The 26,177-nt window shown below is 44.0% G+C and overlaps 1 protein-coding gene across 1 annotated transcript; it reads right to left on the bottom strand.

Moving 5' to 3' along the window:
• Positions 1–1,776: 1,776 nt before the first annotated feature.
• LOC123413300 (NAC transcription factor NAM-1-like) lies at positions 1,777–2,790 on the bottom strand. Its single transcript, XM_045106242.1, has one exon. The coding sequence runs from the start codon at positions 2,788–2,790 to the stop codon at positions 1,777–1,779; it is 1,014 nt and encodes a 337-aa protein (XP_044962177.1).
• Between the last annotated feature and the right edge of the window lie 23,387 nt (positions 2,791–26,177).

The raw sequence follows: 26,177 nt of genomic DNA, 5'->3' as shown, positions 1-26,177 counted from the left end.
ACCTGGTTTGGCATTTCTCCTCTTGTTGTGCAATTCTGGCCTATTTATTCCATTTGTAATGAGCAAACTAAAAGTTTTAGAGAGATTTGGGATGGGATTTAGTTGAAACTTACCTTTAGAAGGATTTTTAGTGATAAGCTCATGGAGCAATGGTATCAGTTAGTGGAGGTGGCTAAAAGTATTGTTTACACAGATGATATCGATTCTGTGATTTGGCAATTAGAAAATAAAGGAAAATATTCTACTAGCTCCCTTTATCATGTGATTAACTTTAGAGGGGTCCAACCAGTATTCATTCCTTGTGTGTGGAAACTTAGAATTCCCCCGAAAATTCATGTTTTTCCATGGCTCTTTGCTAATAATAAGCTTCTCACCAGGGATAGCCTTAGAAAAAGGTTGATTATCAAATCCCTAGACTTTCTTTTCTGTACTTATGCGAAAACTAGTTCTCATTTATTCTTTGAGTGTGGTTGCTAGGCAAATTTGGCCCCTTGTGCAGGAGAATTTTGGTGGTCGAAATTGGGACTGATTTCAAATCAGTTGCTAAGTTTTGGGTCTCAAATAAAAAGCTCTACTCTCAATATTGTTAGCTCTGCTCTGATTTGGTGTCTGTGGAAATATAGGAACTCTATTATTTTCAATAACACTATCTGGATCTCTATGAAACAGGTGTTGAGGTTGATCCTAAGAACTATCAAAACCTGGGTTGTGCTATCCCCACACAAGTATGTGGAGAGGCTGGAGGCCTTCTTGACACATCTTGCAGTCTTCGTGTGGCGCCCTCTAATGATCATATGTGGTTGACGAGTGGTGCGTCCCATGGAGGCCCCTGGTGGACCCTTGGAGTAAGCTACAGATCACCGACGACAGCGCCAATTTCGCCACACCTTCCAAGAAGGAGGAGCCACGAGCCATGACCATCTCCACCCCAATTTCACCACTGACTGCGTGTTGGTCGCCTTAGGCTGCAGTGGCTCCCCGTTGAAGACTCGCGGAGCTTCCGAGGACCTGATTTGCGCCTGATTATTTTCGTTGTTAGGTTTATTGGTTAACTTGTGTGTTGGTTCACTCGTGGTTGGCCTGGTGTTTGCAGTTTGTTTTCCTTTCGTTTTTGAACCGCTCCTCTGAGTGAGCTGATGTATGAACGACTTTGTGGTTTTATTTTTAAGTAGGGATAACTGCATTTGTGCCCCTAGTTGGGTCACACTCGACTGTTTTGCCCCTAATTTTTCAATAAATGCGGTTTTGCCCAGCTCACTTCACTCGCCTTGTGTTTTTGCCCTTCCAGCAAGGTTTCGTACAGTCATGGTTCGCCACGTGGCGACTGATAACTGGACGGAACCGTGTCGGAAGGGCAAAAACACAAGACGAGTGTAGTGAGTTGGGCAAAACCGCATTTATTGAAAAATTAGGGGCAAATCAGTCGAGCGTGATCCAACTAGGGGCACAAATGCAATTATCCCTTTTAAGTAATGGAACCGGGAAGGTGCATGTCTGTTCTTCTAAAAAACAAAATCCTGATTTTCACGTCTATTGGAGGAGTCCGACAGTCTGGAGCTGACTTGACAGTCAACGCATGCATGGACAGGCCAGTCACACGCCAAATCAACAAATACGTATAGAAAAGCGTAAAATAGATTGAACGTGAATTCCCAAGACAAGTTTTATAACCGTAGGTATTTCTAACTACATGGATTAAAATGATCACCGTGACAAGTTTAAATCCTCTCCCTCCTACCACACACCAAAAGTTAATCAAAGAATGCCGTGATCGATTCACTCCATATTCTGGTAGTGTTCGTCGATCCAACACGTGTCGGCGAAAGCGCATCTGCCGCCCATATCCATCTCCAACGCCGGGACGCCGTCATTCATCGTAACGAGAACACGTGGCTCAGGAGAGTCGTCGCCGCCGGTGCTGCCCTGCGCCTCGTCGTGGAGATTATTCTCGTTTATTGACACGCCGTGATCATCATCGGTCGACGCGGCCTCCCCTTGGTACTGGCTCGAAAAGCCCGAAGGTGGCGGCAGCGCTTCAACGCCGCCCTGCGGCTCCTCTTGTCCGGCACCACGAAAGCTCGACGGCGACAGCAACGCCGCGGCGGCGCGTAAGTAATCCTTCGGAACCATGACGCGGCCAACCTTCACAGGCCCGCCGTTGTCGGGGTCGTCCCCATCACCTCTGCCTCTCATCTTCTTCCTCTTCTTCTTGACGGGATCATTTGGGGAGATGTATATCCTGTAGAGCGCGGGCAGGACGCTTCTGCCGTCGTCGCGAACGGTGGTTTCGTCCGGGTAGTCGACGTTGGTGTACTCCTCCATGAGCCACAGCGTCTTCTTCTTCTTCTTCTGGCCCTCGTGCTCGGCGTGGAAACCGAAGCTACGCTTGAACCCGAGGTGCTCGCCGTCCACCGGGCATCTCACCTCCTTCTTGGTCTGCTCCAGCTTCCAGGTGCCTCCCGTGGCGACGATGCGGCCGCCCCGGTGGCCGACGCCGTCGCGCGTGGCCTGCAACTTGCAGTGACAGCGGAACCACCAGCTGGGTTCGGAGTCGCGTGTGCTGGCCGGCGGGTACTTGCGCGCCAGCACGTCGGGTCTGTCGCTGTAGACGTCGTCCTCGATGACGAGGGCCGCCTCTGCGTCCGCGTCCGACGACCTTTCATGCCCGGCGATCCACCCGTTGAGGTAGGTGCGCACGACCTCCTCTTCTGTCGGGTCGAAGTAGACGCCCGGAGGCAGCGCGAGCGCTGGGGTTAGGCGCTCGTAGTCGACGCGGGGCGGCAGAGCCATCTTCACCGCGGCGATGTTCGTCGGCGGCGACGGCGCCTTCAGCTTTCTTGCTTCCTTTTCAGGCGTCTTCGCGGTCATCATCAGGTTGTCGACTAGAGCAAAGCGGGTTCGAAGATTGCTCCGGTGAGCGCGCATTTATGGGCCGCCTTGCTCTCCAATCTCCACGCGACCCCTTGCCGGAGTCGGAGCCCGATCCGAGATGGCGTCGGTGCAGCCATTGCAGATTTGCCGATCCATAGAGTTGTGAGTTGTTGTACCGAAATTATGGCATCCACACACAAGTTAAAAATCAAATGGTAAAGGTTCCTAGCCGGTCGACCGGTCGAAACGTACGCCGAACGAACGCGAACCATGCGATGAAACGAGATCGTGTGCTTTTCATCTTTTCCTCTTCTTTTTTTTTGGGCGATCCAAATGACGCGCGCTTTATTCGCTTTTCGTCCGTTAGGGTTGGATACAGGAACGCGCATGTTCTGTTTTTTATTTGAATCGATAGTGGTATCTAACGAAAGGACGACTCATTTATGACGATGTGGCAGAAGCTGATATAATTATAATTAAACATAAAATTGTTGGTCAAACGTCGGTCAAAGTCTACTTAAACATAAATTTAAAATTTAAAACTATAAATAAATAAACGCCCATCTGCACGCTGTCCTATACCTTCTTGCCCTTGCCATTGTTGTCATCGCCCTCGTCGTCGGTGAGGTCCATGAAGACGGGGAAGGGCCAGCCCAACAAAAAACGGCTTGATAGGCCTTCAGGACAGCCTCCTCCGACGTCTATTGTGGCGGCGGCATAGCGGCAAGGCAGGCGCACTCCTCCTCCTTCACGTGTAGGTTAAAAAACAACGCTTTCATTGGCTGACTAGTGGGCCCGGTGTCGGTGATGGTCATAAATTAGACGACGGGAGGTAGTTGGATGACCGTCAAGTGGGACCGTGACGGACATCGAGGAGACGCGTGGCACGTTCGTTTCGCCTCGGCGCCGATACATTTTAGACGCAAATTTGAGTCAGAAATGAATCGGCACGAACGCGAAGTAGACGGCTTCTGGGAATGGGTCGATGCGTTGGATCGGTGTTTTTGTCCGGACGGATCTAAATAAACATGAACGCACCAAATGAATCGGCTCATTTAAGTTGCTATAAGGACCGCTCATACATGCTCTTTCTTCTAGACTGGGCCTGTACTCCGGCTTATCAGAGCGTCCATCAAAAATACCAAACTATAAGGTCTGTGTCATGTCTTCACTGCCGGTTACATTAGAAGGTCTATGTGAACAGTAATTGTTGGAGAATGAACTTTTCATACCCGCAATTTTTGTACCGCGAGCCTCACCAGACCGTTGCAGCTGACCCAGAGAGAAGTATTGAGTGCATTGTATTAATCACGAATCTAGAATCACACTAGAGGGTAGGCTCAACATCAAATTCTTAAGACAGATTAGTAATTACAATGCAAATGTTATATCTAAAGCACCTCAACATAATTGTCAAGTGGATATGTAGCTGAAATATGCTTTTTGGAGGGTAGGCTTTACCCTATTAAAGCCTCCCTAGTAGACTCGCCTCTGCATTGTATAGATCTGCATGAGAGAACCTGGGACCTACATGTGATATTTACATAGAGAAAACTAGTATTTCTTTTAAACTGTCAAGATAGTATGTTACTGTTTGGGAGATCTCCGCTTCCTCAGAAAAGTGAGAGAAAGAACGTTTCTTTACTCAGGTGGGAAAGATAACCTATGTGAAAGAGAGAGGTTGTTTTTTGGTAAAAAAATATATGCGTGAGAGAGCTTTGCTCGTGCATCCGCCAAGGTGCATGCAGAATCGGCATATGAGACATCTTTTAACAGTGAGAGACATAGCATGGGGCATAAAGATGTGCCTTGTCTTGTCAATAGTATGTTGTTCGAGCTGAGCACCTCTATTAAAATGGTCAAATGGTCTCAACACGCACGCTTACCCGGAAAATCCTCTGTGGCTTCTCAGAACAGGGCACGGATCTTGACAGGGCTCGATGCACAGGATAATGAGTGTCCGAACTCCGGGTGCTACCACACCTTTTCGTTTCTTCTAGCTTGGGCGCAACCATGTAGGGAGGTCCGACGTTTGTTGTTGCAACCCAAGCTCCGCCAACTGTTGCCGCACGACAGCGACCGGTGATCGGGACGACGAGGCCTCGTTGCTAGGGGGCGAGCCATCGAGGATGGAGTTGACGCGACTAGTTGACGTTCGAGGGTGCATGCTGAGTTACTGACGAAGCACCACCCGTTGCAACAATGGAACAGTGTAGTAACATCTGCGGTTAGGCCTTGGGACGGTCGTAAAATAGTCTACGGTAAGGGATGGCCGGCATCATCCATGTTAAATAGGTTATTTTTAAAATGAGTGTTTATTCACTTATCGTTGCATAAGAGTATGACGATAATAGGGATGTCCAGTCCCAAAAAAAATCATGTTGTCAATAATAAATTCCTTGGAAAGTGTTGGTATGGACGGTATCTGTGGATACGGCTAGCCGTGGAATGTGAAAGAATGATGGAAAAAGGAATAAACTTTATTTTCAGTTTAGGAACCACCTATAATTTGTTTAGCATAGAGGATATTGGAAACTCTTAGTTGTTTTCGTTGACAGGAAAAACATGCCACCCTAAAACAATTTATCTCTAAGTTTTTCACTTTGAGCCCCGGCACCTCTACAAATCACTGCTTCCCTCTGCGAAGGGCATATCTATTTACTTTCTGTAAATTTTATTTTGAATTTGAGTCTTCATCTTCTCTTATAAAGCACCAACTTAGGAACACCATTATCATACTTGAGCATTGGATGTATTTAATATTTGAGTGTGTTGCATGAATGTATCAATGATAGAGCATGATGGGCTAAGGATAACGTTCTTTAGCGTTGATATTTTGGAAGACTTAGTTGCTTGTTGATATGCTTGAGTATTGAAATTTTCATGTCAAACTATAGACTATCGCTTTGGATCATCTATAAGTCCATATGTCCATGCTGAAAGAAAAAGAATATGATGAACATGTGATGCAGCATTCCACATAAAAAATTATGTTTTTATCATTTACCTACTAGAGGACGAGTAGGAATTAAGCTTGGGAATGTTGACACGTCTTCAATGTATCTATAATTTTTATTGTTCCATGGTATTATATTATCATTTTTGGATGTTTTATGACCATTTTATAGCAACTTTATATTATTTTTTGGGACTAACCTATTCACATAGTACCTAGTCCCAGTTGTTGTTTTTTGCTGTTTTTTCCTTCATAGAAAATCCATATCAGATGAGGTCCAATTTCCACGAAACTTTACGGAGATTTTTTTGGACCATAAAGAAACTTGGAAACCAAGAATGAGAAGCACAGGAGGCCCAGGGGGGCCACTAGACATCAGGGCGCGCTAGAGGCCCTTAACGTTGCCTGGTGTCTAGTGGGGCCCTCGGGCACCTCCTTCACCGCCTCTGAGCTCTATAAATACCCAAATATTCCAAGAACCCTAAAGGAGTCGATGAAAAATCGTTTCAGTCGCCGCAAGTTCCAGAGCCACGAAATCCTATCTAGAGCCCGTTCTAGAGAGGAACACGATCACGGAGGGGTTCACCATCCTTATTGGTGCTCCTCTGATGATGTGTGAATAGTTCATATCAGACGTACGGGTCCGTAGGCAGTAGCTAGATGGCTTTATCTCTCATTTTGTTTCTCAATACAATGGTCTCTTGGAGATCCATATGATATAACTCTTTCTTTTGCAGTGTGTTTGTTGGAATCTCATTAATTGCGAGTTTATAATCAGATCTATGAAAACATATCCATATATGATATAACTCTTTCTACCGACTGTTGGAAATATGCCCTATAGGCAATAATAAAGTTGTTATTATTATATTTCCTTGTTCATGATAATCGTTTAATATCCATGATTTAATTGTATTAATTACAAACTCAAATACATGTGTGGATACATAGACAACACACTGTCCCTAGTGAGCCTCTAAAGGACTAGCTCGTTGATCAAAGATGGTCAAGGTTTCCAAGCCATAGACATGAGTTGTCATTTGATAATGGGATCACATCATTAGGACAATGATGTGATGGACAAGACCCAAACTATGAATGTAGCATATGATCGTGTCAATTTATTTCTACTGTTTTCTACATGTCAAGTATCTGTTCCTATGACCATGAGATCATGCAACTCCCCGACACCAGAGGAATGTATTGTGTGCATCAAACATCACAACATAACTGGGTGACTATAAAGATACTCTACAGGTATCTCCAAGGATGTTTTTTGGGTTCTCGTGGATCGAGACTGCGATTTGTCACTCCGTATTACACAGAGGTATCTCTAGGGCCCACTCAGTAATACAACATCACAAGAAGCTTGCAAGCAATGTGACAAAGGAGTTAGTTACGGGATCTTGTATTATGGAACAAGTAAAGAGACTTGTCGGTAACGAGATTGAACTAGATATGCAGATACTGACGACCGAATCTTGGGCAGGTAACATACCGATGGACAAAGGGAACAACATATGGGATTAACTCAATCCTTGACATAGAGGTTCAACCAATAAAGATCTTCATAGAATATGTAGGAACCAATATGGGCATCTAGGTCCTGCTATTGGTTGCTGACCGGAGAGTGTCTCGGTCATGTCTACATAGTTCTCGAACCCACAGGGTGTGCACACTTAAGGTTTGGTGACGTTTCGATGTTATTGAGTTATGTGTGTTGCTGATCGAAGGTTGTTCGGAGTCCCCAATGAGATTCCACGCGTCACAAGGAGCTCCTGAATGGTCCGAAGGTAAATATTTATATATAGGGAAGTGGTATTTGGGTTCCGGAAAGGTTTCGGGCATTTCCGATAGTGTATCGGGATTGACGAAAGGTCTTCGGGGGTCCATCGGGAGGGCCCCACCCATCCCGGGAGGGGCACATGTGCCTAAGAGGTGGCGCACCAGCTCCTAGTGGGCTGGGCAGCCGACCCCATAAGGGGCCATGCGCCCAAGAGGAAATAGGTGGAGGAGTCCTTGTTGGAGTAGGACTCCTCCCCATGCCCACCTCCTTGTAGGAGGTGCACTCCACTTCCTTGGCTGGCGGCCAAAGGCCCTAGGGGAAACCCTAGGGCGCCTCCTCCACTCCTTACTCCTATATATAGTGGAGGTTTTGAGGATTGCCACCACCTGAAAAGCCATGTGCCGCCCTCTCCTCTCTAGATCGTCTCCTTCCTCTAGATTAGTTTAGTAGAGCTCGGTGAAGCCCTACTGGATTAGTTCACCACGATCGCCACCACACCATTGTGCTATCGAAGAACTCATCTACCTCTTGGCCCTTGCTTGCTGGATCAAGGAGGCGGAGATCGTCATCGAGTTGTACATGTGCTGAACGCGAAGGTGTCATCTGTTCGGCACTAGATCGTGATTGGATCACGGGACGGCTTGCGATTTGGATCGCAAAGACGTTCGACTACATCGACCGCATTTCTCAACGCTTCCCGCTTAACGATTTACAAGGGTATGTGGATCTTATCTCCCCTCGCATAGATGCTCATCACAATGGATAGATCTTGTATGTGTTGTAGATCAATGGCTCGCGCAGTAGCACCCCTAAATTTTAGTGCATTCTTAGAGAAAGCCAAGCTGGAAGATGATGGAAGTAACTTTGTAGACTGGGCCCGTAATCTGAGGATTGTCCTCATGGTTTCCCAAAAGGCTTATGCCCTTGATGCACCGCTTGGTGATGCGCCCCCCTCCCGACGACTCAAGACGTTATGAACGTGTGGCAGTCGCGTATGGATGACTACTCAGTAGTTCAATGTGCAATTTTGTATGGCTTAGAATGGGGACTTCGAAGATGTTTTGAACGTCTTGGAGCATATGAGATGTTCCAGGAGTTCAAGTTCATTTATGAAAAGAATGCTCGGATCGAGAGGTATGGGACCACTAGTACGAAAAACCTTATAGGTAGGAGCCTAGTAGTAGAGCTGGAAAACAGCATGCGCTGCTGCTAACTTAGTAGTAGCGCTGGAACTGTAAAGCGCTACTACTAGGGTCCATAGTAGTAGCGCTGGAAATATTTCCAGCGCTACTGCTAAAGGAGGCTCAACGAGGCCACTGACAGTAGTAGTAGTGGCAGCGCGCTCTTGTAAAACGCCCTACTGCTAAGTAGAATAGCAATAGCGCTTTCCTGGAACCAGTGCTACTACTATTGCACCCACTTAGCAGTAGCGCTCGTTTATAAAAAGCGCTACTGCTACACATGGCTGGTGCATCCACAAGTTTAGTCCCACCTCGCCAAACGAGGCGCGCTGGTAGTGGTTTATAAGCCCCTCCACGGCTACCAACTCCAAGTGCGTCTATAGAGAAAATTTGACCTCAGATTCAAAGTGCTAGTTGTGCGGATGAAGTACAACTAGGACTGTGAATTTAGGTTGAATTTTCTCTATAAGCGCATCTATTTTGAGTTTTGCTATTTTTATATGTTATTTTTTTTGCATATTATAAGTTCTTTGAAATAATATTTAAAAAATGAAATTCCTTTGACGTGAGGGTGCATCTGTGTGTCCACATCGTGGACAACATCATCGACCTCGGGCCGACATTCCTTCACAACATGATGCCGTTCGAGAAGATGAATGGGGTTATCAAAGGATCCGTTCATAACATGTATCATCCCGAGGGAAGCATCATCCAGGGAGGCTCAGAGGAGAATGTGACAACAACGGCAGGAGGGAATAGCACGTGGACTAATTGGATCGACGGGACAACTTTCACCGGGCTAACTTAGTAGTGCTACAACACCTAGATGTGGTAGATGATTATGTGACACTGCACAGAAATCATCACAAAGAAGTACCATGATCAGGTGATGCGCAACACGAACGACGAAGTTACTATAGAGCACAACGCCACTTTCTTGCGTTGGTTCAAAGAGCAGGTTCCTGCTAATCCCCCCCGAAGAGGGTAGTGCAGACGGATTTCTCATACACGTCTTAGCACCGGGCCCCACACCCAAACTCGTGTCCTCTCAGGCATACGATATCAATGGGTACATGTTCTACAAGGAGTCCATAGACATGGACAATGATTACCGGAACTCAGGGGTGACGACTGAACTTAGGGGTACACGTTCTACATGAATGCGTGACCGACTCCATTGTTCTGTGTTAGGTGGGCTAAGGCCGTCGTAAGATAAAAACAATCATTTATATATATGTATGTATTTCGTGTACGGAACAATCATTTATATATATGTATGTATTTATTGTACATGGTTCCAGTAATATTCGCAAAGTGTGGCCGGGAGGGAGATGTTCTCGTCGTCGATCAACTACGTGTGTGCGAGGCCAAAAAGGGAGAAAGCAATACCAAAGAAAAATAAAAGTAAACAGAAAAGGAAAGGAAAATAATAAAAAGAAATGGAAAATCATAAAAAGGAAAAATAATATAGAAAAATAATAAAAAGGAAAAATAATAAAGAAATTAATGTTAGGAGTAGCGCTGGATTTTGGCCAGAGCTACTGCTAACTCAGCAGTAGCGCTAGTTCTATGACAGCGCTACTCCTAATTGTCCTAGGGCATTTAGCAGTAGCGCTGGATCAAAACCAGCGCTACTATTAAGTTAGTAGTAGCGTTGGCGCAAATCCAACGCTACTACTATGATTACTTAACCGACCCGAAACTTACATCTTCCTCCACTCCCTCCTCTCCTGCCTCCAACTCCCTCCCCTCCTGCAGTCGCCCTTGCCGCCGCTGCCACCGCCGCCGCCACCCCAGGTCAAACCCTACCCTCTTCCGACTGCTGTTGAGGAAGATGAGGAGAGGAAAAAGAGGAGGAGAGGAAGAAGAGGAGGAGGAGAGGAAGAAGAGGAGGAGGAGGAGAAGAGGAGGAGGAGAGAAAGAAGAGGAGGAGGAGAAGAGGAGGAGGAGGAGAAGAGGAAGGAGAGGAAGAAGAGGAGGAGGAGAAGATGAAGGAGAGGAAGAAGAGGAGGAAAAGAAGAACAAGATGGAGAAGAAGAAGAAGAATTATTTTTGTTAGAATTATTAGGGTTAGTAATATTTAGAATTAGTTTTTAGGTTAATTCTGTTTTAGAATTATTAGAGGAAGAGGATGAGAGGAAGAAAAGGGGTAAAAGAAGAAGAAGAAGGAGAATAAGAAGAGGAGGAGAGGGGAAGAAGAGGAAAAATAGAAAAGGAGAAGTAGAAGAGGAGAAGAAAATAAGAGGAGGAGAGGAAGAAGAGGATGAGAGGCAGAAGAGGAGGAGGAGAAGAAGAGGAGGATGAGAGGAAGAAGAGGAGGAGGAGAGGAAGAAAAGGAGGAGAGGAAGAAGGGGAGTAGGAGAGGAAGAAGAGGAGGAGAGGAAGAACAGGAGGAAAAGAAGAGGAGGTGAGGAAGAAGAGGAGGAGAGGAATAAGAGGAGGAAAAGAAAAAGAAGGAGGAGAAGAAGAAGAGGAAGGAGAGGAAGAAGAGGAGGACAGGAATAAAAGGAGGAAAAGAAGGAAAGTGCTCTTCTACACCCGAGCTCAAATGAGCTCAAGGTGAACAGTAAATTAGAAAAATATTTTTTGAAATGTTCAAAAAAATCTGATTTTTTTATAGTAAACTATGAAAATATTTCTAAGAGCTCTTAAAATTTCAGTACGAAATCACATTTATGGAAGTCGTGACAAAAAAACATTGATGTTTCAAAATGCTTTTGAAAGTAGCACTTCCATAGTTTCGATTTTGTTTTTTTTACCACAACTTCCACAAATGTGATTTCATGATGAAATTTTGTGAGCATTTGGGAAATTTTTCAAAGTTTACCGAGAAAAAATTCAGAATTTTTTGAACATTTTTGCAACTGTTTTCGAATTTACTGTTAATCGCAAAAACATCATGTCCGGAAAAGTACAAGAAGATGGAGAAGAAGAGGAAGGAGAGGAAGAAGAGGAGGAGAGGGAGAAGAGGAGGAAGGAGAGGGAATTGTGTTTTTTTAGGTTAATTCTGTTTAAAAATTATTTAGTTTAATTTTGTCGTGCATATGTGTTATCCATCTTATTATATCCATTATGAGTTCTAGGTGTGAAATATAAATCTGGATTTTTCTACGTTTTGTCGGAATGTCCGTGTGGCCTATGTTTTGCCGGAATGTTGATTCATTTTCATTCCAACACATTTCAGGCATTCCATATGTCCACCTTTTAGCAAAGGTCGTGCCAAAAATTTCCGTGAGTTTCGGCATGACTAATACTAGAAACTAGGACATATTGAGTGCCCGGGAATTGCTCAAAAGGGAATGAATCAACATTCCGACCAAATATAGTACCCGTTTATTATGCATGCTTATGTTTATATATAGATGTTTAATTCTTTTTATATTGTTATTGTATAATGTAGTTTTTTACTGTTTTTTAGTAAGTGTTTAATAGAAATAGTTTATTTAGTAAGTGTTTAATAGAAATAGATTAATCGGTGAGGGAGTGTCCACCATATATGAGAGAAGAAAAATGCCGACTGTTGTCATGGGGGTCGCTTCTCCTTCTTCTCCTTGTGCTAGATATTTTTTATACACTAGGGGAAGTAGGAGTAGAGGCCATCATCAACGGTTGAAAAATCGGTGAGGGAGTGTCCCCCATATATGAGAGAAGAAGAATGCCGACTGTTGTCGTGGGGGTCGCTTCTCCTTCTTCTCCTTGTGCTAGATATTTGTTATGCACTAGGGGAAGTAGGAGTAGCGACCATCATCGACGGTCGAAAAATCGGTGAGGGACTGTCCACCATGTTGCCGTTGCATATTGAGTAATAGTGATTTGTCATATAAGTTTCCTGGTAGTTGCCTTCGATTGATTTTAAATGTTTCAACTATGAACATAGGAAATGTCTGACGACGAAAGGGAATTTGTTATGTGGGAATACTGCGAAGACGAGCACGGCCTGTGCGACACGACTCACCTAGTTGGTGGTAGGCGCTTCAGCATCATGCTGGACGAGAACTTCGAAGTGGATACAGTAAGTCACAATGACACGTCTTTTTTCATAATTAAGCATGACTTCTTTTGCTTCAACTTATAATTATTATTTTTACCTATTCTACTAGCATATCCCCTGCCATGGAAGAATTTATGTCTTGGATAAGATTGGTTTCAGTATTGAAAAAACTATGGAGGTAAGGAGAGTTCACTTGATGACTGAGCATGGTTATACTTTTACCGTAAAGTTGTACAATGCAGACACCTAGTCCTATTTTGAATGCGAAAATTGGGAAGCACTATGCAAGGCTTATGCATTTGAGCCTAATATGCTTGTCACCTTTGATATTCATCCGGAAGATGAAATTGAAGGTAATGATCATCTACGAGAGGGGAACGTAGCATGGGAAACAAAAAAATTCCTACGCACACGAAGACCTATCATGGTGATGATAATCTACGAGAGGGAGATCGGATCCACATACCCTTGTAGATCACTAAGCGGAAGCATTAATAAACGCGGTTGATGTAGTGGTACGTCTTCACGATCCGTCCCATGAACCGTCTCACGATCCGTCCCATGATCCGTCCCGATCAAGTGCCGAACGAACGGCACCTCCGCGTTCCGCACACGTACAGCTCGATGACGATATCCGCCTTCTTGATCCATCAAGAGAGACGGGGATGTAGATGAGTTCCCCGACAGCGTGACGGTGCTCCGGTGGTGGTGGTGATCTATTCAAGTTACTAACACTTAGCAACTGAACTGGTATCTAATACCCTGGTGCTACTAGGAGTACTAGTAAGGTACACATCAATATCAGGTATATCCAATATACTTTTGTCGACTTTGCCAACCTTCTCTTCTACCGTTCCCCTCATAACAGAAGCACTTAGTCTCGGGTTTGGGTTCAACCTTGGGTCTCTTCACTAGAGCAACAACTGGTTTCCGTTCCATGAACTATCCCTTCTTGCCCTTGCCCTTCTTGAAACTAGTGGTTTTTCTAACCATCAACAATTGATGCTCCCTTTTGGTTTCTACTTTCGCGGTGTCAAACATCGCGAATAGCTCAAGGATCATCATATCTGTCCCTCACATGTTATAGTTCATCACAAAGCTCTAGTAGCTTGGTGGCAGTGACTTTGGAGAATCATCACTATCTCATCTGGAAGATCAACTCCCACTCGATTCAAGTGATTGTAGGACTCAGACAATCTGAGCACATGCTCAACGATTTAGCTTTTCTCCCTTACTTTGTAGACAAAGAATCTCGTCGGAGGTCTCATACCTCTCAACAAGGGCACGAGCATGAAATACCAATTTCATCTCTTGGAACATCTTATATGTTCCGTGACGTTCAAAACATATTTGGTGCCTCAATTCAAAGTTGTTAAGCATTACGCACTGAACTATCACGTAGTCATCAAAAACGTGTATGTCAGATGTTTGCAACATCCACTGACGACGCTCGAGGTACAACACACCGAGCAGTGCATTAAGGACATAAGCCTTCTGCGCAGCAATGAGGACAATCCTCAGTTTGCGGACCTAGTCCGCATAATTGCTACTATCATCTTTCAACTAAATTTTCTCTAGGAACATATCAAAAACAGTAGAGCTACAGCGCAAGCTACGACATTATTTGCAAAGACCTTTTCACTATGTTCATGATAATTGAGTTTAGCTAATCATATTACTAATAACTCCCACTCAAAATAGACATCCCTCTGGTCATTCGAGTGGCGTATGATCCAAATCCACTAACTCAAGTTCGATCATCATGTGAGTTGAGTATAGTTTCAGTGGTGAACATATCCATGTTGATCATATCAAGTATATGATTCATGCTCGACCTTTCAGTCTCTTGTGTCCCGAGGCCATGTCTGTACATGCTAGGCCCGTAAAGTTTAACCCGAGTGTTCCGCGTGTGCAACTGTTTTGCACCCGTTGTATGTGAATGTTGAGTCTATCACACCCGATCATCACGTGGTGTCTCGAAACGATGAACTGTCGCAACAGTGCACAGTCGGGGAGAACACAATTTTATATTGAAATTTTAGTGAGGGGTCACCTTATAATGCTACCGTCGTTCTAAGAAAAATAAGGTGCATAAAAGGATTAACATCACATGCAAATCATAAGTGACATTATATGGCCATGATCTTGTGCTTCTTGATCTCCATCACCAAAGCACCGGCATGATATTCATCGTCACCGGCGCCACACCATGATCTCCATCATCATGATCTCCATCATTGTGCCTCCATCGAGGTTGTCGTGCTATCTATGCTATTACTACTAAAGCTACTACCTAGCAATATAGTAAACGCATCTGCAAGCACAAATGTTAGTTTAAAGACAACCCTATGGCTCCTGACGGTTGCTGTAGCATTGCTAGCAGTCCCCGGCAACGACACTAGGAAAATGTTGTTGACGTGTTCCTGACTTGATGCCTCCACGGCAACGGAGCCAGAACTACTCCCAGATGCTCAACAATTAGCAATTGTCTTGCAATGGCCCACCAACGTGTGGGTTCACGACAGTTTTTGAGGGTAGAGTATTCAACCCAAATTTGTTGGTTCGCCAGACGGGAAGTGAAAGGATACTCTCAAGTATTAGCAACTAAATGTGTCAGATTCAACAACACCTGAAAGATTAGTATCTGCAAGCAAAGTATCAGTAGCAAAGTAGTATGATAACAACGGTGCCAGAAACGATCTGTTGACGGCAGACTATTCCTAACGGTTGTATCAATGCGCCGTGGACGGGAAATAGTCTTTTCCCGACAACGTCAAGAGAACAAGTATTGTAGCAGGTAGCAGAAGTGTAACGAGTAACAACAGTAGCAAGGAACAGCAGTAGTGACAGCAGTAGCAAGTAGCAATAGTAGCAAGTAACAACAGTAGCAAGTAGCAGCAGAGCAAAGCAAGTAACAACAGCAGCAACAATAGTAACAGCAGCAGAGCAAAGCAAGTAACAGCAGCAGCAACAGTAGTAACAGCAGCAGAGCAAAACAAGTAACAACAGCAGTGGGACAAACTCGTAGGCAATGGGTCGGTGATTTCTTTGGATGAAATTCATCATGCAACAGTTATAACACGGAGAGATATGTGGCTAGCTCCCGTTCGTCAATGTGATGTAGGCATGCATTCTGTGTGTCGTCATACATGCTTAGGGAAAAGAACTTGCATGACATCTATTGTCCATCCCTCCTGTGGCAGCGGGGTCCAAAAGGATACTACGGGATATTAAGGTTCTCCTTTTAATAAAGAACCGGAACAACGCATTAGCACTTGGTGAACACATGAACTCCTCAAACTATGGTCATCACCGAGTGGTTCCGGTTATTGTCACTCCGGGGTTGCCGGATCATAACACATAGTAGGTAACTACAACTTGCAAGATCTGATCTAAAACACACATATATTGGTGAGAACATAATAATTTCAGATCTGAAATCATGGCACTCGGGCCCTAGTGACAAGCATTAAGCATGGCAAAGTAGTAGCAACATCAATTTCAGAACATAGTGGATACTAGGGATCAATCCCCGTCAAAACTAACTCGATTACATGATAGATCTCATCCTACTCATCACCGCCCAGTGAGCCTACGAATAGATTACTCACGAACGATGAAGAGCTTCATGGAATTGGAGAGGGAAGAAGGTTTATGATGTCGATGGCGACGATTTCCCCTCTCCGGAGCCCAAAACGGACTCTAGATCTTCCCTCCAGATGAAGAACAGGATGTGGCGGCGCCTCCGTATCGAAAACGCGACGAAATCTTCTCTCTTGATTTTTTGGGACGAAAGTGAATTTATAGGGCTGAGTTTGGGGGCGGCAGAGCCACGTGGGCCCCACAAGCTTGGTAGCCGCCACTAGGGGGGCGGCGGCTACAGGGCTTGTGGCCCACTGGCCCATCCCCTCAGGTGGATCTTAGCGCAGGTATTTTTCATATTTTCCAAAAATATTCTCCATAAATTTTCAGGATGTTCCGAGAACTTCAATTCTGCACAAAAACAACACCAAGGCAATTTTGCTGAAAACAGCGTCAGTCCAGGTTAGTTCCATTCAAATCATGCAAATTAGAGTCCAAAACGAGGGCAAAAGAGTTTGGAAAAGTAGATACGATGGAGACGTATCAACTCGCCCAAGCTTAAAACCTTGCTTGTCCTCAAGCAATTCAGTTGACAAACTGAAAGAGAAAGAAAAAATTTGACAAACTCTATTTGATCTTGTTGTTGCAACTATGTTTAACTCATAACCAGAATTTCAGCAAGATCACAAGTTAACCACATAGGCAAGTGACACAAAGATCTCATGGTAAACTAATATCAATGGCATAATCAGCTAGCGAGCAAATAATAATGAGTTTCAGATACCAACAATTCAATCAAAACAAGCATGAAGCAATATGAATAGGTGGTATCTTGCTAGCTCTTTCTGAGACCGCAAAACATAAATGCAGAGCACTTTCAAAGATCAAGGGCTGACTAAACATTGTAATTCATAGCAACGAAGATCCAGTCATAGTCATACTCAATATCAATCAAAAGCAAAGCATAAAAGTGACAGAGGTGCTCTCTAATTGGTGCTTATACAAGAAGAGGATGACTCAACAGGAAAATAAATAGACAGGCCCTTCGCAGAGGGAAGCATTGATTTGCAGAGGTGCCAGAGCTCAAGCTTTGAAAACAGAGATAATAATTTTGGGTGGCATGCTTTCATTGTCAACGCAATGACCAAGAGTTCTCAATATCTTCCATGCTACTCATGCTATAGGCGGTTCCCAAACAGAAAAGTAAAGTTTTAACTCCTCCACCACCAATCAATCACACTCCACGGCGAGCCGAATCCTCGGGTACCGTCCATACTAACATCAATCCGGGGGGAGTCTTGTTTTACAGTAATGTTTTCGATTTAAGCGTAGAACTTGGCATTCCAATTACCGGCCCTTTCTCGTTAATGACAGTGAATAAACACATGTCGAGGATAACACGCCTAACATGGAAGATATCAATAGCCCCCTGTCACCACATGAGCGGTTCGGGCATGCAAAACATATTATTTCTTGAAGGTTTAGAGAATGGCACATGCAAATTTACTTGGAACGGCAGGTAGATGCCGCAAATAGGTAGGTACGGTGGACTCTCATGGAAAGACTTTTGGGTTTATGGAATTGGGTGCACAAGTAGTATTCCGCTTAGTACAAGTGAAGGCTAGCAAAAGACTAGGAAGCGACCAACTAGAGAGCGACAACAGTCATCAAGATGCAATGAGTTTGACTAACATGGAGTGCAAGCATGAACATGATATAAATCACCATGAACACGAACATCATAGAGGCAATGTTGATTTTGTTTCAACTACATGCATGAACATGCGCCAAGTCAAGCCACTTGAATCATTCAAAGGAGAATACCATCCTATCATACTACATCATAGTCATCTCAAAATCTATGTTGGCATTCAAGACAAACCATTATAAGCTCTCAGCTAATTAAGCATGGCATCAGAAACTATGATCTCTAAGTTGTCATTGCAAACATGGTTCTCTCACAACAAAGCTGAATCTCGGACGACAAGCTAGTCATATTTACAAAAACAAAATAGATAGAGTTCATACCAGCTTTTCCAGTCTCAGTTACTTCATCATATATCATCATTATTGCCTTTCACTTGCATGATCGAACGATGTGAACAATAATAAGATTGCTCTTGCACTGGACTAAGCTGAATCTGCAGGCAAACACAAAGGAGAAGACAAAGTAATATGGTTCTTTGAAACCTAAACAGGTATGCATGCAAGAGCCACTAAACATTGTAACCAATATCTTCTACCTTGACCCAAAGAAAAAGAAAACTATTTACACGGGAAAACTCCCAACAAGCAAAAGAAGAAAGGAAAATCTTTTTGGGTTTTCTCAAAATGACACAAAACAAGAAAACAAGAAAACGAGAATAAACTAGCATGGATAATATAGTGGCAAAGTGTAAACACTGACTAACAAAGTGAAAGCATAAGCATGAATGTAAGGTAGGTGAGAACACGTACTCCCCCAAGCTTAGGCTTTTGGCCTAGCTTGGTCAACTCCCAAGGCGGGAAATAACCAGCTCCGGGATACTCCAGAGCGGATTGTGGATGCCACTGCTGTGTGAGCTCCTCTGGCTCCCACTGATAAACTGGCGTCTGGTACTCGACTCGCGGCTCGGGCACGGGCACCTGTGGTTGGGCCAAGCCCCAATATGCGTAGATGTCCGAGGGCATAATAGTGTACCGGCCTGCATGAAGATCGAACAAAGAAGGAGCAAGCAAAGTAATAGTCTCTCGAGTACCCTGACTAAATACCAGGTTATAAATCATCCGTCTACTAGCATCTCTATCCAGAAAATCATGGCGAACCATGCTGTCATAATCCAGATATTTCTCAGGAAGAAGCATCTCTCCTTCCTCCCCCAGTCTAACGAGTATCTCAAAGTGTCTGGCAAGACGGGTAGCATAGATACCTACATAGACGACACCCTTTGAACGGTTTGTGTTCAACCGCTGAGCTACTATAGCACCTAGGCTATAAGTCTTATAGTTATAAAGGCCTTCGCGCAAAATCGCAAGGTCTGGAGAACTAAGTGATCCAGCCTCCCCACGGCCAATCAAACATTTTCCCACAAATAATGAGAAGTACCGAAGCACAGGAAAATGTATGCTAGCAATTCTAGCGCGAGACACTCCTCTCCCCTCTCCAACAACAATAGTACCTATGAAATCCTCCAAGTCCCGTGGACGAGGGTCATGAATATCCCCAACATAAGGTAATTTGCATACATTGCAAAAATCCTGTAGTGTCATGCACTGGGGGATGTCGTATAACATGAACTCAACCATGGGAGGATTCTTCCTCGGATAAAAGTTGAAGCTTTGAACGAAAATATTTGTGAGGAGGAGGTATTGTGAGCACTTATCTTCAACGAATGCGGTAAGACCTGCGTTCTCCACCAAGTAATAAAAGTCTTCATAAAGCCCAGCGACGCGCAAAAATTCATCACTTGGCCACTCGCACGCTCGAACTTTTGTGACTCGAGGAACCACATGCTTGGGGTGGTTCTTCTCATCCTCCTTGGGGTTACGGCTTGAAGAGCCTCTCAAGAACCTCCTCATCTTTTCCTTTTTCTCGCTCTGAAAAATTCTGAAATTTTAGAGACTTCGAAAGAAAAGTGAGTAAGGATTAACCCAACTTGTAGCAACTACTCCTACTAGTGCCTAGATACCGTATCACACGCTAAAACTAGTTGGGACAAGCTAAAATCAACATTTCAAGCTCAAGAACAGGGTCACCAAGGTAGCAAGAATACGCGAAGGATAAAGCACTAGAGCAAAAACTAATTGGACCAATGGAGGAGTCACTTACCAAGGAGTAATTTTCCCCAAAATGGTTCAGAGAATGGTGCTTTGAGCAAGGAGATCGAAAATCATAGCCAAATGAGCAAGAACACGGGTTTGAGCTGCGAAACAATTTTTTCTGGAGGTAGAAGAAGAGGTTGGGAGCTGGAATGACTGGAGGGGGTCCCTGTGGGCCCCGCAAGCTTGGTAGCCGCCACCAGGGGGCGGCGGCTACAGGGCTTGTGGCCCACTGGTGTGGCCCCAGGCCAGCTCTCAGTCCCAATATTTTTCAAATTTCCAGAAAAATCATACTAGATTTTCAGGACCATCGGAGAACTTTTATTTTCGGGGTATTTTTCTCCGTGACGCTAAAACAGGAAGGAGGAAAAACTAAACTAAATCTATCATTTTTCTTCTAAACAATAGAAAGTGAAAGCTTAAAACAGAGGTATGTGACTCTTTGATTCATCCATTTCATGGTCATCGAAAGAAATCCGTCAATGGGGTTGATCAAATCCTCATGACAAAACCTTTTCAAATCGCAAAAGGAAACGGAGAATTGTCGAATAGCCACTAAGTCACCTCAATGGGGATATGAATCTCCCCAACAAGAAAATCATACTTCATCTTAACACGAGGAATAGGGCATTCAAAGCTCCCAATAAGAATCAATAAAGTTTTTTTCGATAGCATTGATGCAACGTACTTGATATCGTTTCTTCGGAAAGTGCACTATATGCTCATTACCGTTGACATGGAAAGTGACATTGCCTTTGTTGCAATCTATAACAGCCCCTGCAGTGTTTAAAAGGGTCTTCCGAGGATGACAGCCATGGCATCGTCCTCGGGAATATCCAAGATAACAAAGTCTGTTAAGATAGTGGTGTTAGCAACCACAACAGGCACATCCTCGCAAATGCCGATGGGGAAAGCAGTTGATTTGTCGGCCATTTGTAGAGAAATTTTAGTGGGTGTCAACTTATCCAGTTCAAGTCTATGATAAAGAGAGAGCGGCATAACACTAACACCGGCTCCAAGGTCACATAAGGCAGTTCTTACGTAGTTTCCTTTAATGGAGCAAGGTATAGTGGGCACTCCGGGATCACCAAGTTTTTTAGGAGTTCCACCTTTGAAAGTGTAATTGGCAAGCATGGTGGAGATCTCAAGATCTAGTATCTTCCGTTTATTAGTCACGATATCTTTCATGTACTTGGCATATGGAGACATTTTGAGCATATCAATTAACCGCATATGCAGAAAGACGGGTCTTATCATCTCAACGAAGCGCTCAAAATCCTCATCATCCTTTTTCTTGGATGGCTTAGGAGGAAAGGGCATGGGTCTATCAACCCATGGCTCCCTTTCTTTACCATGCTTCCTAGCAGCGAAGTCATTCTTATCGTATCTCTTAGGTTGTGGGTTATCAGGATTAACCGTAGGTTCCATCTCCACATCCTTATCATTGCTAGGTTGATAGGGAGATCGGATCCACATACCCTTGTAGGTCGCTAAGCAGAAGCGTTAATAAACGCGGTTGATGTAGTGGTACGTCTTCACAATCCGTCCCACGAACCGTCTCACGATTCGTCCCACGATCCGTCCCGATCAAGTGCCGAACGGACGACACCTTCGCGTTTCGCACACGTACAACTTGATGACGATCTCTGCCTTCTTGATCCAGCAAGAGAGACGGGGATGTAGATGAGTTCCTGGGCAGTGTGACGGTGCTCCGGTGGTGGTGGTGATCTATTCCTGCAGGGCTCCGCCCGAGCTCCGCAGAAAACCGATCTAGAGGAAGAACTACGAACTAGAGGAGAGGGTAGCACGTGGCAAAGTTGTGTCTCAAAAATCCCTAAACCCTCTAGTATACATAGGAGGAGGGAGGGGCTAGCCTTGAGGCTCAAGGAGAGGCTCCTTGGCTCGGCCGAAGTGGAGGAGGGAGGAGTACTCCTCCAATCCCACTTGGATTAGGACTCCTTCCTAAATTGCCCACCTCTTTTCGATTTTCCACCTTTTTCCTCATAGGATTTCCTTGGATGACTTGTCAACCCATTAAGCCTTATTGCGCATCCAATAAACTCGTGTGGACCTCTTGGGGCGTGGTGGGCCCACCCAGTGGGCCCTAGAACCCATTCGTCACTCCCGGTACACTACGGGCAATGCCCGAAAACCTTCCGGAATCCAAATACAATCTTTCGATATATCAATCTTCATTTACGGACCATTCCGGGACTCCTCGTGACGTCCGGGATCTCATCTGGGACTCCGAACAAAACTTCGGTCACCAACAAATATAACTCAACTATACCGAAACGTCACTGAACATTAAGTGTGCAGATCCTGCGGGTTCGAGAACTATGCAGACATGACCTGAGACACTCTCCGGTCAATAACCAATTGCGGGACCTCGATGTCCATATTGGCTCCCACATATTCTATGAATATATCTATCGGTTTAACCTCTATGTCAAGGATTCAGTTAATCCCGTATGCTGTTCCCTTTGTCCTTCGGTATGTTACTTGCCCGAGATTAGATCGTCGGTATCTCCATACCCAGTCTTGATCCATGCCAACCCAACACACACCTTTGGAGATACCTGTAGAGCACCTTTATAGTCGCCCAGTTACGTTGCGACGTTTGATAACACACAAGGTATTCCTCCGGTGTCCGGGAGTTGCATGATCTCATGGTCATAGGAACAGATACATTGACATGCAGAAAACAGTAACAATAAACTAACACGATCATATGCTATGTTCATAGTTTGGGTCTTGTCCATCACATCATTCTCGTAATGATGTGATCCCGTCATCAAGTGACAACATTTGTCTTTGGCTAGGAAACCTTGACCATCTTTGATCAACGAGCTAGTCAACTAGAGGCTCACTAGGGATAGTATGTTGTCTATGTATCCACACATGTATTTGAGTTTCCAATCAATACAATTCTAGCAAGGATAATAAACAATTATCATGAACAAGGAAATATAATAATAACCAATTTATTATTGCCTCTAGGGCATATTTCCAACAGTTTCCCACTTGCACTAGAGTCAATAATCTAGTTCACATCACTATGTGATTGCAATGAACCTAACACCCATACAATTATGGGGTTTGATCATTTCTTGCTTGTGAGAAAGGTTTTAGTCAATGGATCTAAACCCTTCAGATCCGTGTGTGCTTTACAAATCTCCATGTCATCCTACAGATGTTGCTACTACGCACCATTTGGAACTATTCCAAATGACTGCTCCACTATATGAATCCGGTTTACTACTCATAGTTATTCGGATTAGTGTCAAAGCATGCATCAACATAACTTAAAATGCCTAGATAGGTAGTTTAATTTGTTCTTCACCCCTTGCCATGTTAACAACATTTTAATTTTGCCGTGTTAATAAATGGGAGTGAACTAAATAATTAAACGTGGAGTTTCGTCAATATGCAACTCGTTGCATATTGAACTTCACTTAATGTGTAGTGGTTGATTGTGTGAATTGTCATGCCGTGACTTGCATGTATTTAGTTACTCATGCATCATATGTGGATGGCATTTTGTGTTGTGCATCATGAGGTGAATATCATGTGTTGATGCTTGTTTCCGGTTTTCCCCATCTTGATAGAGTTCCGCAAGCGTGTCGGATATGAGGACCCGTTCGACTACGTCGGTACGTCTGCTTCACGGGGTCGTTCTTCTTCCAAGCGGGATCTCAGGCAAGATGACCATTTCCCCAGATACCATTACTATCATTGCCATGCTAGTTTTATCGTTTCTATCGTTTATGTCTCGTTGCCTACCACATGTTAAATATCAGCCTCTCTACAATGCTATTATAACCTTCAACCTGTTCGACCAAGCAAACCACTGATTGGCTATGTTACCGCTTGATTATCCATGTGTTAGCGTTGCTAGTTGCAGGTGTTCTTGCTTCCATATGAAAACATAGGTTCCTTGTTATATCACCATATTAATGCTATTTAATTTAATGCACCTATATACTTGGTAAAAGGTGGAAGGCTCAGCCTTTCTAGCCTGGTGTTTTGTTCCACCTTTGTAACATCCCAAAATTATAAATTTTGGAATGTTAATATAATTATTAGATTGATTGTTTGTTTGTTTGCTGAGTGACTGAAAATTGTGTGAAATTTGAAACTTTTCGAAACTTTTGAATGAGAGGGAATAAAATGACTTTCCCCTTCTCCGGTGAATTCAAATTCAATCTTTTAGAAGCAAAGAGAGAAGATGACATGACTTCTTCAACTATAAAGAATTTGAACAGAGATATTTGCATTGAATTATTTTGCATTTCCATTCGTTTTCTTCGTGCAACAAAATGCCGGGAAATACATTCTAGAGAGGAGGAACATGACCCTCGAATCCACGGGCATTTTGAAAGTTATTTGAACCCTCAAACTTAGAGGGTCATTTGAAAATTATTTGCAAAAGAAAATAAACTTTTTAGGCAATTTTGTGAAAATAATTTTTCCTGAAGTTTTTATTTTTGCCGTCGAAAAATGCCCATCATTTATATTTTATTTTTCTGATAATTTTAGTATATAAAAACTCTTTATTCCGAATTGATTTGATTTCCTTTTTAACGTTTTAGTTTCCTAGTTTTGAAAATAGGAATAGAATCACTTTTATTAGGAAATAGGAGCTGGCCCAATTAAGCACTTTCCAAATTTGGCCCAAGAAGATCATCTTCTTCCTCTATCTCTTCTCCACGTGACAGAACCTTTCCTTCCATGGAGAGGAGAATCCCCACCTCCGGGATTCGCGAAATCCTTTCCTTCCCAGCGCCTCCCGTCGCCTCTATAAGAAGCCCCACGTCCTCCTCGTTCCATTCCCGTTGAAACCGCCGCCTCTCCTCGACTCTAGCTCGCGCACCCCTCGCCGGAGTCGTCACCGGAAAACTCGCCAGAGAACTCCACCACCGTCGGCCTCCTCCACCACTCCTCCCTGCCGAGCCCACCTCACCCCGCCACCACCTCCCCACCCTTCGGCCACCCTCCTGCACCCCCTCCACCACCCCCTGCTGCCCCTTTCTCCACCTCCCCATCACCATTGCCACAAGCAGCAGCAACCAACAGTTTTTTTTCCACCACCTCGCCCCCACCAGCAGTTTTTTTCCACCTCGCCCCACCCCCGTGCACTCCCCCACCTTCGCCCCCCTTCCCCACCGGCCCCTACACAACCCACCGGAGCTCCACCACCACCCTTCCCCTCGGCCACCATCAGCCACGGGCAGCTCTCCCAGCCGAGGTAACCTTCCCCCTCCTGTTTCTTGTTTTGTTTTAGTTTTAGCCCTTAGATCTTAGTTGGATGGTATAGATTAGATTCTAAAGTACCTCTTCGGTTTATATTATTAAACCAGCGGTTTTATTCCACTTACTCAATTAGCCAGCAAGTTTTGCTTAGCCTCGGCCGTTTGCTCCGAGCGTTGCAACAAACGCACCCCTCGGCCTATAGCAACATGCCACGTGTACCCCTCTGTTAGCTACTAGTTAACTTCAGTTTTTTCTGTCTAAATTGCAAAAATAGAAAGTTTCTGTTTTGTTTTGGCCACAACTTTTGATCCCGAAGTCCAATGACATTGATTCTTTTTCCAGTAGCTCACAAAGTTCCTGTAGTTTTTAAAAAACATATAATTTGTCTATGTTTGAAATTTTCAAATATAAGTTAGATCAGATTTAGTTTAAACCTTGTTTTGCTTATTCCAGGAGTTTAAAAATAGATTTTAATTTGATTCCTTTTGGTGCTGATCACTAGTGATCTTATTTATCAGTGGTAAAAATTTCAGATTTGTTTGAGTATTTTAGCTCACTGTTTCATGTGAAACAATTTCTGTTTCACCTCTTTTAAGATTTCGGCTAATTCCTTTTCTATTTTTGTTTTAAAATATTTTCTTTATTATTTCAGAAACATTATTGTTTTGTTTATGTTACTTAACAGTAGTTTTTCAACAAGTTTTTATTTTAGTTTTATTTTTTTTCATGAAATCAATTCTAGTTCCTTAGTAACTTGCA

This window comes from Hordeum vulgare, chromosome 7H (genome assembly GCF_904849725.1).
Source record: "Hordeum vulgare subsp. vulgare chromosome 7H, MorexV3_pseudomolecules_assembly, whole genome shotgun sequence".
Lineage (NCBI taxonomy): Eukaryota > Viridiplantae > Streptophyta > Magnoliopsida > Poales > Poaceae > Hordeum > Hordeum vulgare.
The sequence above is the reverse complement of the archived record's forward strand: the minus strand, read 5'-3'. Positions and strand labels throughout refer to the sequence as shown.